The sequence below is a fragment of the Macrotis lagotis genome, chromosome 5 (genome assembly GCF_037893015.1).
Source record: "Macrotis lagotis isolate mMagLag1 chromosome 5, bilby.v1.9.chrom.fasta, whole genome shotgun sequence".
In the NCBI taxonomy this organism is placed as follows: domain Eukaryota; kingdom Metazoa; phylum Chordata; class Mammalia; order Peramelemorphia; family Peramelidae; genus Macrotis; species Macrotis lagotis.
In genome coordinates this window covers 63,724,097-63,740,112 of record NC_133662.1, presented here as the reverse complement: position 1 = coordinate 63,740,112, position 16,016 = coordinate 63,724,097, and the positions used below count along the sequence as shown (strand labels likewise).

The following is a 16,016-nucleotide window of genomic DNA, read 5'->3' as shown; positions in this document are numbered from 1 at the left end:
AAAAGTGAAACTTGTTTGAAGTGAAACTCTTGACACTATAATTGATATTTTTCTTAATTATGAATTCACATATAGTTATTTGATGCTTTAATAAGTCAGTAATCCACCATTCAAGAGTTATACCCCAAGCCTCTGAACTGTCATAGGTGGAGGTCTGTATCTGAGAAAAAGCCAAATGGCACAAAGATAGGGTCCTTTTGACTCAGTTGCTTCCTTTTGAACAGGATTGTTTATTCCTGGTTATCCTAAATCTGGCTTATAAGATGAAATTGATAGTTTGATTGATTATCAATTTTTGACACCTGAAATCATAAAGAGCTAAGGAGGTTTTATCCTGGCATACATGTGTTTTCATTCTGTGCCCTTAGAGCAAGCTCTAAAGGACCAGCTTTGTTGCTGTTATAATCATGTCCCTGTTTTTTTTTTCCCTTTTATAGCAAATGTCTATGATCAGAGCAAATGGTCAGTAGAAGATATGAGTATGGTATAAGTCTGTAAGATCTTACTGTTTTCAATCTGAATGTGTAGTAAATTAGTTCTTGAGCTTTTCTTCTCCCTGCTAATACATACATAATCATGCACGAGATTATATCCCTGAAATAGCTTATTCTTTCAGAATGTGGGAAAAATAAGATGAAGATACAAAGAAAAATCCTCATGAAACAAAGATATTAATCTATTAATTTATAAGGTTAACATCAGAAACTTTTTCTGTTTTATTTTAAAGAATAAAATTTCAGTACCATCAGTCATCTTAGTGAAGATTAATGTTTGTAATATCTGTTCCATTTAACCATGGTCAACAGTTCACTATATTCTACTACAAGCAATTCAGCTTGCTATTCACTGTTCTCTGTATATAATTGGGAATTGTTTGCTTAAGTATATTTACACATTCCATCCCAAGTATTTTGCTAAAATTGAAGTTAATTTAGAAATGTTTATGTAAATTCATTTGTGTTACAGGTCATCTTATAAAACATGTTCTGTGACTTGCATTTTTCTGCAAGGATTAGATCTTATCTGTTTCTGCTCCTCCTAAGGGGTAGATTAATAACTGAATTGAATTGGAATTTTAATTATGATTAAACTAAATTAAAATTATTTAAATTAATTGATATTTAAATTTGGGGATCTAACAGTTAAAGTAAAATTGTAAGGTAAAAAAACAAGATTGAATGAATATATATGTAATTTGGAAGGTTTTAAAGGTTCTGCCTTTTGTAGTATTTAAAACTGTTAATATTTTAATGTCATATATATCAATGTAATAGTAACACTATAGCTTATTAACAGAGTTTATGTCAGTTACAGAATTTAGATAAAGATAGAAACAGCAAGTGATATTTAAAATCTAAATTCTCTGAAGTTTCAAGCGAACTATGTTTTTCTAATTTGATGTTCTGCTTCTACATCTGTGATTGATTAGATAAGAACCACAAAGTTCCAGATGATTTTCACTACACATGAACTATTAGTTGGAGAAATAATCTTTGTGACTTTTGTTGCAATTTTGTATTGAGATGTTTGATTTACTTTTTTTTTTTTTTAATTTTGGAGGGGTTTTGTGGGCAATGGGATTAAATGATTAAGGTCACCAGTTTCTAAAGTCAAAATTGAACTCATCCTCCTGGATCTACTGCACCATCTAGCTGCCCCATTGGAATTCACTTTGTAATGTAGTCTAAGGAATTTTTACAAGTGACTTGGAAGTTGAAATAATAATCCTGATGACATCATATCTTCCAGGTTGCCACAAGAAAAAATGTCCCAGACGACCACATGGAGTGTCAGAGATCCATAATTAAATGTCTGATTAAATGAACATTGGAAATGGGTTTAAATTACAAGAAGACTCACTGTTAATATTGATATCCATTACTGTTCCTCTTACACTTTTATTTTCTGTATCTGCATACCAAGTACTGTCAATAATCTTGATGCTGTATGATTTCTCCCTCTGGATTAGCCCAAAATTTGGAACATTCTTACTATGGCTTGTATTTATCTGGTTAATGGTTTTGGGTTTTGACCTTACTTTGCAATTGGAACAATCCTATATTACCCCCAAAATGAAAAATGCTCAAGGTCTCTTGTTAACTTTCTGTTCATTGATCTTTATCCTTGTGAATTTATCTTGAGCTGCCATATTTTCCAGAAACACTGAAGCCCAGAATGTAGAAAGCCTTGAATGTATCAAGGATGAAACCTCTTTGAACTGATATTTTTTTGTCTCTACCCCAAGTTGGACTCCCTGCATGTACTTGGGAATCAAGACAGGAGTGAGTCAGTCTGCACAAGATTAAGAAACTGATTGTACAGTCAGGACCCTTATAGATAAGTAAAATCATCCTATCTCCATAGTCAAGCAGTTCCCAAGGGAAAAGAACGCAGCTTTTATCATCACCTTTTTCCGCCCCTTCAAAAAGAAGTTAATCCTTCTCCCTCTCCATCATGACTTCCCTTTTCCTATAAGTTAAATACCCAAGGTTTTTCCTTGTACCACTGAATTCCTTGCAAGTGTATACAAATTCCACATGCATGTTCATTTCTATTATAATAAATTCATTGCAATGCATATCTCATGGGCTTGTAATATTTTTCTGGTTAATAACCCCAAATCATTTAATTATATTTAATTTTTCTTTTCCTCCAAGGAGTTCAAAATGATAGCTATAGTAAAGCAAATGAGGAAAGAAGTAGCCTTAGTCTTTTTTTTTTAATGAAAAACAATTTGATAAATCTAAAGATGCAGACACTGTCAGAGATAATAATTTCAATTGATGAGCATATCAATAATGATTTTTTGATCACGTGAACATGTATTTTTTAAAATGTCAAATTGACTCTGGCAAATTTAAATAATAGTCTGATAAAACAAAGCAAATATCTTTTCTGTTGTAAGTAAATGCCATACTATATTGACAGGACTTTCCTCTTTTTCACTCTCTTAGTCATATTTCTCCATATTTTAAAATCCAATGAAGGAAATAAGTTTGAAATATTAAATTATCTCTTGAATCATGGTATTCCAATGGAGTAGTGAAGAATTGCTATTCCAAGAATTGCTATTCCAAGAATTTGAGCTCACTTCAGTCCTTCAACTGTCCAGTTTTCATACTGACCAATTTAATTTTTTAAAATAACAAGCCTGGGATATTTCCCTATGATACAACTTTAAATCTTTAGAAGATTGAACATTTAGTTAACCTGATTGATACACTTTTTATTTACAACTTAAAAGACAGACCTAAATAACTTATTCAAGTTAAACTTGAAGTTCTCACAGTGAAAAGACATGTACAATAAAAAATTCTAAGAACAGATATTATAAATAGCCATATAACTTTTCTAAAACTTATGGAATGTTAATAGATATTCTAATTTAACTTCTTATAAAAATATAATTAATAAAATGTTTCTTTAGACACCACACAAAAGAAAAAAGCAACAACTGTTAAGCAAAGCCCAGAATAGTCCAAAATAGTCCAGTTTTGTTAATGAATTGGGAAAAACCCCAGCACCTTTTGAAGAAAACCCAACATGTTAGAAGAAATATGCTTATTCTTTTGGTTTGTTTCTATAACCTGTAGAATATTACTTTAAATTTTGTGCTCAGAATTTAGAATTTTGAAATCACCCAGCATATTGCAAATCTCATAAAAATGAACAACCCTTTAGCCCTTTTAAGAATTATATTGAAACTAGCATCAAGCTTTCAGAGAATGAAGAATAATTTTTCATAAGTCTGAGACTATTCACATAATCAACCCAGCATTTCATATGCCTTTCAAGTTTAAAAAGCACTGTGGAGTCAGTGTGGAGACTGGAAAGAACAGTAAACCTACCTGTGTGACATTCAACAAGCCACTTCACCACGCTTGAACTAAGTTTCCCCTTTTATAAAATGAAGGGGCTGGATAGGCGTAATCAATAGACAAACTTCAGAAATGTAAATTCTTCAAAAAAGGAGCTATTCAGCTCTGGTTTTATGTATTCTCCATCCTCAAAAATCCTCATCTCTGCTATATATCATCCTGTATTTATCCTCCTTATGGAGATTATTGAGGCCATTTACAACAGGTATCTCCACTTCCTTTCTTGTCACTCTCTTCTTTAGTCTTTGAAAAGTCTTTCTTCCAACTTCATCATTCAACCAAACTGCTCTCTCCTAAGTTACTAATGATCTCTTGCCAGTTCTTTCCTAGTCCTCATCCTTCCAAACCACTGCAGCCTTTGACCCTATTCATCATTCTCTTCATCTTCATAGTTTCTTCTCTCTAGGTTTTCATAACACCTCTCTCTCCTAGTTTTCCTCATACCTATCTGAGTGTTCCTCAGTCTCCTTTGCTGGATCATGATCCAGGTTGTATCTTCTAACTTTCCTAGCTTCTATTTCACTAGATAATCATATCAGCTCCTATGGATTCAATTATCATCCCCATGTTGAGTCTTAAATCTATTTATCCAATTCTAACATTTCTCCTGACTTCTAACCTCATATCTTCAACTGTCTAGGAGATACTTTAAACTGGATATCCCACAGACATATATAAATGAACAAAACTGAATTCACCTTTCCCTCAAAGCTTTGACTCTTCCTATTATATTCAAGGGTTCCACCATTATTCTCCTGTTCAAAAACTAAATTCCAAATTTGGTTTCTCACTCTCTCTTCCCAACCATATCAAATCTGTTGTCAAGTCTTATTGATTAAACCTTTGTAATATTTCTTGTCTATGGCCCCTTCTCCCCTGACACTACTGGTACAAGTCCTAATTGCAATATGCCTCATCTATTGCAACAGTCCGATGATAGGGTTCTCTGCCTCAAGTCTCTCCCCATTCCACTGCACCCAGTTTTCAAATTCATCTTTATAAAGTACAGATCTTTAGGTCTAACCTTCCTTTCCCATTCAATAATCTCCATTGGCTCCCGACAATCTTCCAGATCAAATATGAAATCCTCTATTGAGCTTTTAAAACTATTCATAAACTGACTGCCTTTTTTCCAGTCTCTTATACATTACAACCCTACATAAACACTGTCATGCAGTGACACTGGCCTCCTTGAGATTTTCCTGATTCAGAATATTTTCACTAACTTTTCCCCAACACTTGCAATGTTATCCTTACTTATCTCCACCTCCTAGCTTTCCTTGGCTTCCTGCATTATTCAGTTAAAGTATCATCTTCTACAAGAAACCTTTCCCAGTTCTTTTTAATCTCAGTATTTTACTTCTAAGACTACCATCATTTTGTCCTATCTATATCTTGTTTTTTTATACATCATTATACATGTTTATACATCATTTCCTCCATTGGAATGTGAACTTGAAAACAGAGACTGTTTTCCCCCTTCTTGAATTACTGACACTTAGAGCAATACTGGTAAGTAATAGGCATTTTAACAAAAGCTAGTTTGTTGACTGAATTGAATGCTGACATTTTTCTGGGAGTTTAGAAAGCAATCTTCCCTTGGATTTCTAAAAATTCTGATGTTAAACATCAAATCATTAATCATCCTAATAACTTTCCATCAAATTAATTTAAAAATTTTTGTAGAATAAGACAAGTTTTATATCCAGTACTAAAAATTATCAGACACCCTTTAGAAAAATGCGCATCATATTAGCAACCTATTGATCATGAGAGAAATCTGTCAAATAGTAAGGTGAATCACTGATTGTGTTATCTGAGTGCATAGTATAGAATATGAAAAAACTCAAAGAAAATCTCTTCCTGATCAATCCATTCCTGTTTGTTTGTTTGTTTGTTTGTTTTTATAAGAATTGGTAGGTTTTCTTTCTAGTCCTGAGCACATGTATTAACATCCAAATTCTGTAATTTATTAAACAGCACAACAGTTTATTGGATTCAATTTTTATGTTCTAATACCATCACCTAGAAAAAGATACTGTTTAAGAACCATCACCTAAAGTTAGTTTTGCTTCTATACAAACAGCTATTATATTAAGATTATAGAGTTTTGCTACAATAGAAAAATATTTTATACATAACCATGGTTTAAAATAACTGTTACTTCATTAAAAGATGGTATTATTAAACTATTAAATAGTAGATTAATGGATTTAATTAAATTTACCTCAACATATATGTGGTTCAAATGAGGAGGGAAAACAACCAAGCATTTTAGAATTTTAATATAAGAATAAATAAGATTTTTTCAATTCAAAAAGTTTTCTACTATAAATAAACAAATTAGTATATTATTGAACTATAATTAATAGAAAATTGTAGCAAAACACTGATTGACTGAAGTTAGAAAGTTTAACCCATCTTCCAGTTAGCTTGTAAATTAGTTAGGATCTTCCCACTTACGTGAATTGTTCAAAAATGGTGCAAAATCTGTGAACAAATATTTCACATTGAAGAAAATATAAACATGCCACAAAAATGAACATTCATATTTCATTAAACCCATCCTTCCTTTAAGATGGCAAGGAGAATTCCAATCTGGTATATAACAACATGAGCATCTGAGCTAATTAAAACCACATGTTTGTGGTGCTGTCTGATTTTTTTAAAAAATAAGATTTATTGATTAATTAGGTTTCAGAAATTTCTATTTGCTTTAACTATGCAAAGACAAAAGTAATATCTGTTCTTAGTGGTGACAACTGTGGTATACAAAACAAAAATGTATCAAATTTGTATAATTAATGTTTGATACAATAGTAGCAAAATTTTTATCAAAAAGAAATAACTAAAAGTTCTAAAGAGTTTATAGTCACTAGATATGAAAATAAATTACTACTTTTATGTAATAGATTTAGTTTGTTCTGTTACTTCAAATATCCTATAACATAAGTTTATGCCATTTCTCATTCCACAGAACAGCTAAATGGGAATTGTTAATATAATAGTTTTAAGCAGTTAAATATCATAAATCTTTGAGTCATTAGCCAGCCCCTTCCCTCATATTCTTCCGTCATATACTTGAAGTACATCAAGTTTCAGATTTAATGAAACTAGTGATATATAAGAAATCACTGAATAATAAACTTTTAACTATATTACAAAGATTTGGTAAAAATCTTAATTTTGTCATATTATTTATAACTATAAGAATTTACCATGGCACTTCATGATGGTCACTAATATCAAATTGTTATATTTTTGTTAATCACATTCGGCAGTTGTTCCCTCATTTTATTTTTTTAAAAGTTTAAGGTCTAATCCTTCAAATAAAGAAACATGATTTTTTTCATAAAATTCTGCTATTTCAGGTCAGCAGATAACTATTTAAGTGTGGTGGTTTCTCGCTCATAAAGTTTTCTAGGTACCTTCTTATTAGCCACATTCTATATTTCTGGATTTGATTCAATTAGAAAGAAAAAGAAATAAAGAGAAAATTTAGAAGAAATTTCTAAATGTTAAAAGTATCAATAATAAAATTTGCCTTGAAAATTGACTATACTACAGAGGAAAAGATCAAACAGCATTCAAGTAATATACTATTACAGCTATTGTGAAAAGGCAATTTTTAAAATTCTTTTTAAAATTAAAAAAAGATACATAGTCAGTACATGTGGATTTTAGTTCCAGCTGAGACAGTAATAGCTGTATGATTTATTCTGGACAAACCAAAAGGTCTGGCCCCCAGAAAGGATTTATTATTTTTATTGTAACCATGTTGTTAAATAACATAACATTTGTTCACACAACTCAAGAAATGGACTTTTATTTGAAGGACAGTGAATTCTTTCAATTCTCTTTCTTCCTGCCTCTATTACTTTTATTTCTTCTGAGAGGAATATGACTCTTTGTTTCTCATGCAGAATAGCAACACTACATCTAGAAAACTGTCATTTGATCACTGTTCCTCAAGAAAAACTTATTATTAGAAAACTCTGACAAGGTAGCTAACATACTCAAGAGGATGTGAGAGACTTAAAAAAGACTGACTATAGTCAGAAAAGCTTAAGACAAAGAATAAAGTCATCAAAATCAACAAACTAATGAAGTGTATAAATGATATAGACTCAAAATCCTGGAACACTAGAATTAAGTGTTATCTCTGATATGATATTTGGAAAATTATTTTTTGAGGGGAAAAAAGAAATAACTGGATATGAGTATATTATAGCTTCTGAAATGTCCACAGTAAGGATCTCTCCATCTTTTAAAAAAAAGAAATAAATTTTACCCTTCATTCTGTTTTTTCTTCTTCCTTTCATAATCACAATAATAAAAAAAGTCTGTCCATGTCACTATGTTCAAGAAGATTCTGGGGTTAGCCTTCAAGACAAAATTAGCAACTCTTCTCTAGTCAGCAATTAAATCCCTCCACGAGCTAGCTCCATTCTCTCTTTCTAGGCTGAATATATACATTATTACCCCTCATATACTTTCCACTTCAGTGAAACTGTATCCTTTGCACAGATTCCCCACTCTGCTCCCATGTCTGAAAAGCTCTCCTTTCCTCATCTGTTAGAACAACTAACAATTCCTTCAAGGTTCAGAACAAGTGGCACCTTATTAAAAAAGTCTTTTGAGATTCCCAATATTGTTAGTTCCCTTTCACATAACAGAGTATTTATTTTACTCTATCTTCCCTATTTACTAAATTATGACTATGTTGTACCTCCCTAGAATAAGGTTCATGATGGCAGCATCATCTCATTTTGGCATTTGTCCTCAGTACCTAGTATACTATCTAACATATATCTGCCTTGTAAATTTTTAATGACTGTGAATTGATTACTCTGAGTTATACAGGATGTCAATACAAGTTGCTCTAAATGACTATGATAAATTCATAGATAATGAAGTTTTAAATATTAGTAAGGCAAATATAACTTTTGAGGGTCCATTTTAGGCATAATATTTTAAAAAGTAAAGACCCTGGCTTGATATAATTAGAAATAGACTACAAACCTGGAGAGACCCTTGGTCTGACTCAGAATTTCATTTATCTTGTCTGTTCTCAGAATGTAGTTAAATAATATATGTAGTCATACACACTAACAACATCATTGAGTGATGATTAACTATGATGGACTTGTTCATTTCAGCAATACAATAATCAAAGACAATTCTAAAAGACTTGTAATAGAAAATACTATATAAATCCAGAGAGGGAATGTGGAATTTAAATGCAGAACAAAGCTTACTAAATTCAATTTTTAAAAGTTGTCTTGTGTATTACATAGTCTTTTTCCTCTCTGATGTTTATTTCCTTCCTTTTGGATTTGATTTTTGCTTTCAGAACAAGATTAATATGAATCTATGTTTAACATAATTTCACATGTAGCCTCTATATTAGATTGATTTCTGTCAAGGGGGGGCAGGAAGGAAGGGAGGGAAAAAATGTAAAACTCAAAATCTTGCCAAAAAATTGATTGGTAAAAACTATTGTTGCATATTGTTGGAAAATCAAAGAAATAATTTTTTAAATAGTATATGTAGGTAGCTGTTTTGTTTTTTAAATTTTTAACGTAGGTCCTTGATGCAGGCCACAAGTATTGTTACTCACTCCCTTGTCATGGTTTATTCACCTTTATTATTTGGGGAAATCTGATTATGTTTTTTGCTACATATAGCATAATTCAGGGTATATTCATTTAAACTGGAGTAAAAGAAAGCCACCTTGGAATTTTAGGCATCCTAAAATTCAGCACTTTCATTAGTGGAAGAACAGGTGACTTGGAAGGAATGCATTTTGTTGAAAAAGCAACATGCTTTTTATTAAATGCCTATTATGTATCAGGCACTGTCCTAAATGCTGAGGACACAAAGAAAGGCACAAAAAAAGCCCTATGACCTCAAGGAGATTATAATCTAACATGTGTGACCGTGAAATCATTTCATATCACTGAATCTCAGTTTCCTTATCTATAAAATGCAGATGATACCACCTGAAGTATAATACATCACAGGATTTTTATAAGGATCAAGTGACATAATATATGTAAATTATTTTATAAAATTTTGAGTTCTATATAAATATTAACTTTTATTATTATCATTATAGATGTAAATAAGATACTAATTAGAACTCTATTAGTAAAATTGAACTACATCATTTTCAAAGATAATTCCTCAGTCCTTAATAGATATTGTTTAAAAACAAGTAGAACAATAATTATATTCAAATAACATAATGACATCTCAATGAAAAATAAACTATATCGTACTGAAAGTGATTACAGTGATTTCATTTATTGGAAAGGTATAACAAAAATACTGTACAGAATCTATAGCAAGGTAAAATAACCATAATAAGCTCTGGTATAATTTATTAGCTTATTTTAAAACTCCTATGGACAGACTCCTCAAAGTTATAACAAAGTCTTACCATAATCAGTGACCGATTTTGGTGCACGTTGTTCTGTTTCTGTATTGCGCTTCTTGTTCTTGGATTTCCAAGCATGATAGACCTTTAGTCTTCTATGAAATTCTTCTCTACAAGCTGCCAATAGTTCAATATCTACCAAATATAAACAATTAGGCAAAGAGAAAAAGAAAAAAATTAATTCCAATTTTCTCATAGAAGGAAAGACAGAAATGTAGAAATGCTATAGTGAAGAAAGTCAGGAAGAATTGAGATCCAGTCCAACCTCTGCCCCATACTGACCAGGCAACTCTCTAAAACTTTAAATTTCAAAACAACTGCCAACCTGTACTGGTAGAGATATGTCCCCCAAAACTTTCTGAAGTACAGAAAAATGGTCTGAGAGAAACTGAAAACAAATACAAATTCAAGAATAAATTAAACAATGATTAAATTGATTCTTTCATTGTGTTGAAACAGCAATGATGGCTAGTTAGATTTGGTTCAATGAGACAACTTTACAACAGTTTACAGATAACTAATAGAAAGAAAGCATACACAATGCTCTAAGATTTGGAAAATCTTAAACATAAATGATCTTATTTGATTCTTTGGTCATAGAAGTCTTTTTTTTTAGGTTTTTGCAAGGCAAATGGGATTAAGTGGCTTGCCCAAGGCCACACAGCTAGGTAATTAGTAAGTGTCTGAGATCGGATTTGAACTCAGGTACTCCTGACTCCAGGGCCAATGCTTTATCCACTATGCCACCAAGCCGCCCCTCATATAAGTCTTAAAGTGGGCAATGAATGACCAACTTTCTAGAACAAGTACTAGAAGCTCAAGTTTCAGATAAGGGAGTGGATTTCAGGTCATTCAGATCTTTTTCAGTTACAACTATGGAATTTCATGGTTTTATCCTCAGTATCTTTTATAAAGCTCAGCAAAAATGAGACCCTTTTGTTCTAAGATATAAAAGCTCCATTTAAAATACTAGAATTTTAAAGAAACAATGTAATGATTCAATTAAGTTCAACAAATATTTAGGGAGATATATGGAGAAAGAAGATAGAGTGCTGAGTCAGGAGTTCAGAAAGACCTAAGTTCAAATCTGACTGACCCTATGTTCATAGTACTTGTGTGATACTGGGCAAATCATTTAAATTCCCTTTGTCTCAGTTTCTTTATCTGGAAAATGAGGGTAGTAATAACTCCTGTCTTCCCAGGGTTGTTGTAATGAGATCATAATTGTAAAATTCTTAGCATAAATGTTTTCTATTATTGAACACATATATAAAACTAGACACAATACAGGCATCTATCTTACAGAATAATGTACACACAGACATTATACACACACACACACACACACACACACACAGAATAACTATCATACAAAGGAAAATGGTTGAAGAAAAGAACAAGAAATTTAAGGAGAAAGAGATCCCTTTAAGTTGGGATGGTAGAAGAAATAGAGTCAGGAAAAAATTCCTGAATGAGGCAATACTTGAATTGGGCTTAGAAGAAAGGATTTCAATAGATGGTAATGAATTGTAAAAAGGAAAAAGGAGAGTCTATTAGATATGGAAAATGATGAGAACATTTACAATGAAAAAGTCGCAGAATAAGAATTGTGGATAGAGAATAAGCTAGTTTGGCTAGAATGTAGAAAAATATAAAGGAGAACAGAATGTGAATGAAGATTAGAAAGTTGTATGAAGTCAGAACATGAATAATAATAATAATAATAATAATAAATTAGGAGTTCATATTGCATTCAATAGGCAATGACTATGGAATATGTCATTAGGAAGCAGGAAAGAGAAGTGGATTAAAAAACAAAATGATTGAAAACAGGTAGACCATTAGAGACTATAATGGGAGGAAGATGTTAATTTTAGTTTTGAACATGATGAATTTGAGTTGCCACAAAATATCCAGGATGAGCTTTCCACTGATAATGGAAATATAGAACCAGAGTATGAGGGACAGATATATAAATTTAGGAGTTGTCTTACTGAGGTGACATTTAAATCTATTTGAATGTATGAGACTATTAAGAGAGCACATGGAAAAAAAAGGATAAAATCAAGAGATTTTTAATTGATAACTATTTTCATAAGTGAGATTGAGACAACAAAATGTATCTAAGGAAGAAATAATTGAAAGGTAGGGAACACCTATTAGACTGTGACATCCTTTAGACAAGGACTGACTTTTGTCTTTCTTTATATCTTCAAAAATCCCCAAAGTTTAGCACAATTCCTGGTACTGGTAGGAGTTTAATAAATCTTGTTGCCTAACTCATCTGAGAAGGAAGCAAAGCATGACATTGAATGTTTCTTGGAAAGAAAAGTAGCAGACTTTCATGTAAGAAAACTAAATTTATTTTTCCCTTCAGACTTTGACTGAGCTACATGTGCAAGCCACCATCCCAATCAACATTATCATAATATCTCCTATTTAATATAACTCTCCAGTGCAAATACATTTCTCTAGTTCTCTTCTACATTGTCATGGGCAAGAGAAAGATTATATTTTATGATTTTTCTTTCTTTCTTTCTTTTTTTAAGTTTTTTTTGTAAGGTAAATGGGGTTAAGTGTCTTGCCCAAGGCCACACAGCTAGGTAATTATTAAGTGTCTGAGACCGGATTTGAACCCAGGTACTCCTGACTCCAGGGCCGGTGCTTTATCCACTACGCCACCTAGCTGCCCCTGATTTTTCTTTCTTTTAACTTCTTGGAAACTTCTTTTAGGGGAAAGATTAATAAAAAGAAAATTTATACCAGTTCACACAAAAGTTTACTAAACCACATACTGTGTTTAAGCCTTATAATGTATGTATGGTATATAGGTGCATGTATATACATATATATGCATATATGCATGTATATGTTACTTCTTTGTACAAACTTACCACAAGAGGTATTGATCGTATCACGGAGTTCTGCATATTTCCATTTACTAAGATCATATTTCTTTGATCCAGCAGCTGCTTTGGTAGCCTGGACTGCAGGACCTCTGTAATCATATATTTATATGTTAGAACAAGAAATGTTTTCTATATCAGCAAAAAAGTGAATATTAATTAGAGCCTTGGATATATTGGTGATATATAAATGTTAGATAATATGATAACAATCACTGTTATTAGAGAAATAAGAAAACTGCTAATCCAATATGTAATCACTTTTCTTTCTTAGAAAGATTGGCTTCAGGAATTACTGCCACTATTAATAGTCATAAGTCAAATTTTCTTACAAATACATTAATGTTTTTGAGCAAATATTAGCAAAGTAAAATTCAAATGCTTTTTGTCATATGTCTATAAGTCTGGAAAGAGGCATGAACTGGGGAGTCAAAGACTTGAATCCAAAACTTTGAACCTAACTTTAAGCTGTTTGCCTATGATCAAGTGATTTAATCTCTTTCAGCCTCAGTTTCTCTAACAGGAGACAATAATATCCATAATTCACTAGGCTGCTAGAAGAATGAGGTCTGAAAACCATGAAGCATTATATTAACTGTGAATTTAATATTATAATGTAAATCTTCAACAGAGAATTTGTTTTATGAAATTATTATAAAACAAAAGACTTTATTTACAAACCATTAGAATTTGTAATACTGGCTAAAGCAACAGCTAGAGAATGAAAATTACTGAGCTTTCAATCAAGATACAACTTACAGATGGTTTAAATTCAATGAATGCAATGATGTAAATGTCTCAGTAAGGTAATTTCATTATTGACTTTTGACAGAAATAATGCTAATTAGTAATTTTAACTTCCCAACTTCAACATCCCATAGGCATTTCATTTTATAATTTTTAAACTGACAATTAAATTTTTATTAGCTTATATTTAGATAAATATGATGGGCCAGATTCTGTCAAGTGAGAAAGCTACTTCCTTTGATTGAGAAATTAAATTCTGGGGATGAAGCAATAGGTAAATATTTAAAGAAATTTGCATAAATTATATGCAAAAATAAAGCAAATTGCATAAATATAAATAAATAAAAAGAATTCCTAAAGTATTGAAGGTATAAGTTGACCAACTGTAGGAATGCCCAATTCATAAACAAGAAGTAACTTAGTCACATGACAATCTCTGGTCTCACAAATCAAAAAAATAATTTGACAAGTTGATTTCATTGAGCTAGTCATTATTGTAGGAGTTCTATTGCACCAACCTAGCCAAAAGTTCTGACATTTCTTTGGCCATTTGTTCTCTACAAGAAAATCATTAATATTACAAAAATGAGCAAAAGAAACACCATATTTTCAAATACCTATTTTAGATGACATTCTGTCTCTGTCTCTGCTTTTGAATATGAGTTGTATACAGTATACAGATCATTCTTCAACATGGAAGCTCTAATTAGACAAGGTTATCAAGATGTTTGTGGATTATATTCTTTGCCTAGTGAATTGTTAATCCTTAATGTTAAACAGTCAGAATACAAAGAGGGCAAGTTATTGTATTTTACAAGACAGAGATTCAAATAAAAGTCAGTTTTTGACTGTAATTCTAAATAAAACACATTGGAGAGAATGATAAAATAAATATTACCTATAAAGATATGAATCATTCTGACCTTGGAAGAATATTTTATAAGGATTAAAAATATTCTACTAAATATGTCCTTCGGATGAGTAATCATCTGTAATGGTCAGATCACAGGATCTGTTGAAGTATAAAAGTAATCTGGGTTCTTTATTATAAAGATGAATTTCTTCCCAATTTTTGGTATAGTATTCAACTTTTGGAAAAGGAGAAATTTAGCTGTTTAGTCAAAGGAAAGAGCTGTCCTTTTCCTTATTCATTTTCTATTTCCATGCCTTACAATATGCTTTTCCTTCAGTTTTCAGCTGATTTATATTTTGTATCTACTATATAAATTCATATAATAACTTATGTACTAACCAAGTAACTGAAAAAGTATCTAAATTTCTTTCATAGATATACATATGCACAATTCTTTGGGTTAACATTAGCATCCATACAATTTTAGATGTAATTATTTTCATTTATTAAAGAGATAGTTTGCAAATAAAATAATGTTAAATCTAGCTTTTAGTTTTCAAAACTGATGTCAACATTTAAAATAAAGTTTTCCTTCATAATTTAATTTAATTAATCTCATAATCATTACTTTTTAATACAGTAATTTTTTCAGGGTACAAAGTAGAGGTTGTTGGATGAGTATTAACAATCAAGTGATGAAACCTCGATGTGCATCTCAAGAGAACAGAATATCTTTTTTTGTTCTACTCCTCCTTATAATATATAAAACTGCCTTGAGGTGGTGATAGAAGAATAATCCATCCAAATAACCTAAATGATCATGAATTTATAAACCTAATAATTTTACAAAGATGAATTTCAATAACTTAGATAAGTAGAATAAGCATTAAGCAAGATATACAGACTTAAAAGAAATAGACATTTAAACAAATAATATTTCATCTGCGAATAGTTTCTTTGGCTGTTCTAATTCCCAAAATGTATGTGTTTTTTTTTCCTTTTAAAACATACTGCTTCTCAGTGTATATCACACAGTCCATAATAACTTTTTTTCTGAACTCCTAAAACTCTCCACAATTATCCTCAACCAGAACAAACATACTAGCTTCCAACTTCTTTCACTATTTTTTGGAACTGTTTGATGACAAATACCTGATGTTCATATGAATAAATAGTGATCTAGTATGTGCATT

The 16,016-nt window shown here is 31.1% G+C and overlaps 1 protein-coding gene across 4 annotated transcripts in view; it reads right to left on the bottom strand.

The window, feature by feature from the left end:
- MYO6 (myosin VI) overlaps positions 1 to 16,016 on the bottom strand; it is a 241,014-nt gene that overhangs the window by 12,609 nt on the left and 212,389 nt on the right. Inside the window, exons 30-33 of one of the 4 annotated variants that reach the window (XM_074237348.1) lie at positions 14,489 to 14,527; positions 13,212 to 13,315; positions 10,321 to 10,452; positions 6,342 to 6,368 (exon numbers count right to left, since the gene is read on the bottom strand). In XM_074237348.1, coding sequence (XP_074093449.1) covers positions 6,342 to 6,368; positions 10,321 to 10,452; positions 13,212 to 13,315; positions 14,489 to 14,527 — 302 coding nt within the window. The remainder of the gene's footprint in view (positions 1 to 6,341; positions 6,369 to 10,320; positions 10,453 to 13,211; positions 13,316 to 14,488; positions 14,528 to 16,016) is intronic. The other 3 variants (XM_074237349.1, XM_074237350.1, XM_074237351.1) reach the window with 3 other exon arrangements.